Here is a 1,724-nt window from a genome sequence, read left to right as displayed (position 1 = left end):
AGGATGGGAGTGGAGAGAAAGCGGAGGAGGAGGACAGAGAAAAAGAGGAGGGGGGGGGGTTCTTTGAGTGATGTTCCTTAAGATGAGGGGTGTTCTTTTAATTATATATTTATAGTACTCTTTTAATTAACACTTACAGTATAAGCAACATGCTAAAAACTTTTTTTAAAAACAGTTATATTTTATCTAGTGTTAGACAGAAATGTTGCACAAATAGAACTGGCAAATTTCAGTTTTCCATCCCTTTCAGAACTGTCAACCAAAGAGATAAAAAAAATGGATGAATCCCCAACAAAACATCTGCTTGGCTCAAAGAAAAGAGTCAAGATCCATCCCAACACAGTTACAGTCAAATATGCCACCCACTTTCCCCAGCCTGGGGACGAGGGTTATGATGACGCTCCGTCTTTTGAAGACTTTGGCTCATTTCTTGAGGAGACCTCAGACAAGAAGAGACTCACTGATGGTAAGTCGGGAAGAACTTTTTTTGGCTCGTTAGACAGCCATTCCAAACCTGCTGGAGAACAAAAGGACAAGGGGGTTGGAGAGCAGCTGCAGAGCTTTGGGGAGGCTTCAGTCTTTGCGTCACGTGTAACATGGAGCGCTCTGTTTGGAGCTGCGTTGGCCCATGGCTGCGTGGCTCTCATCACCAGACTGGCAGCAGACCGCTCTAAAGTGCCCTCTCTGGAGCTCCTCTTCATCCGCTCAGTGATCCAAGTGTTGTCCATCTCCGTGGTGTACTACTATCAGGAGCCTCCCTTTGGACCAAAGGGCTATCGACTACGCCTCTTTTTTTATGGGGTGTGCAATGTCATCTCCATTACATGTGCGTATACCTCCTTTGCGATTGTTCCGCCCAGTAATGGCACCATTATGTGGCGTGCCACCACCACTGTCTTCAGTGCTGTGCTGGCTTTCTTACTAATCGATGAACGCCTGGGTTTGACAGACATAGTCACAGTGGTGAGTAGTGTGTGTGGGCTGTGCCTGGTCATGATTCCTAACATAGTGAGTGAACACATGTCAGTGGGTTTCTGGAAGGAGGCCTTTGGATACACCATGACAGTGATGGCGGGCTTAACTGCCGCCCTGTCCATGATCATCTATAGGGCCATCAAAGAGAAGGTTAGCATGTGGACAGCGCTCTTTACCTTCGGGTGGACAGGAACCGTGTGGGGGGCCTCTACCATGTTTATCCTTCAAGAACCCATCATTCCGCTGGATGGGGAGACATGGGGGTACCTCATTGGTATCTGCATCTGTTCCACTGTTGCATTCCTGGGGGTATACTACGCCCTAAATAAGTTCCACCCGGCTCTGGTCAGCACCGTGCAGCATCTGGAGATAGTGGTGGCCATGCTCCTCCAACTCATCGTACTGCACATGATCCCGTCTGTCTATGATGTCATCGGAGGCCTCATCATCATCATCAGCGTGGTGGTGCTCACGGCCGTCAAGCTCTATTGGGTGGGGAAAAGCAAAAGACAAGAGTATGAAGAGATCCTCGATTCACCAATTAAATGAACATGTTCTGTCTCCGGCTCCTTGACCCCAAGCCACAAATCTGTAATGAAAGACTAACCTGAGTGTCAGATACAAGATCCATCTGATTTGTATTGTGTTGTTGATAAAGTGCCAGTTGTGTTGTGTGTCTGTGATGTTATGGGCTATTAAAAGAGGACGTTGATTCTCACCGGTCTCTCCACAGTGCCATTTTCATGAGC

The 1,724-nt window shown here is 47.6% G+C and overlaps 1 protein-coding gene across 1 annotated transcript; it reads left to right on the top strand.

Moving 5' to 3' along the window:
• The first annotated feature begins 276 nt into the window (after positions 1 to 276).
• On the top strand, positions 277 to 1,524 carry slc35g2a (solute carrier family 35 member G2a). Its single transcript, XM_030775947.1, has one exon. The coding sequence runs from the start codon at positions 277 to 279 to the stop codon at positions 1,522 to 1,524; it is 1,248 nt and encodes a 415-aa protein (XP_030631807.1).
• Positions 1,525 to 1,724: the final 200 nt, after the last annotated feature.

Source organism: Chanos chanos, chromosome 5 (assembly GCF_902362185.1).
Source record: "Chanos chanos chromosome 5, fChaCha1.1, whole genome shotgun sequence".
NCBI lineage: Eukaryota > Metazoa > Chordata > Actinopteri > Gonorynchiformes > Chanidae > Chanos > Chanos chanos.
This window is presented reverse-complemented; position numbering and strand designations above follow the sequence as displayed.

What these genes read in the sequence shown, in the direction of transcription:
- slc35g2a (XM_030775947.1), top strand. Translation starts at nt 277, where the DNA reads ATGGATGAATCCCCAACAAAACATCTGCTTGGCTCAAAGAAAAGAGTC.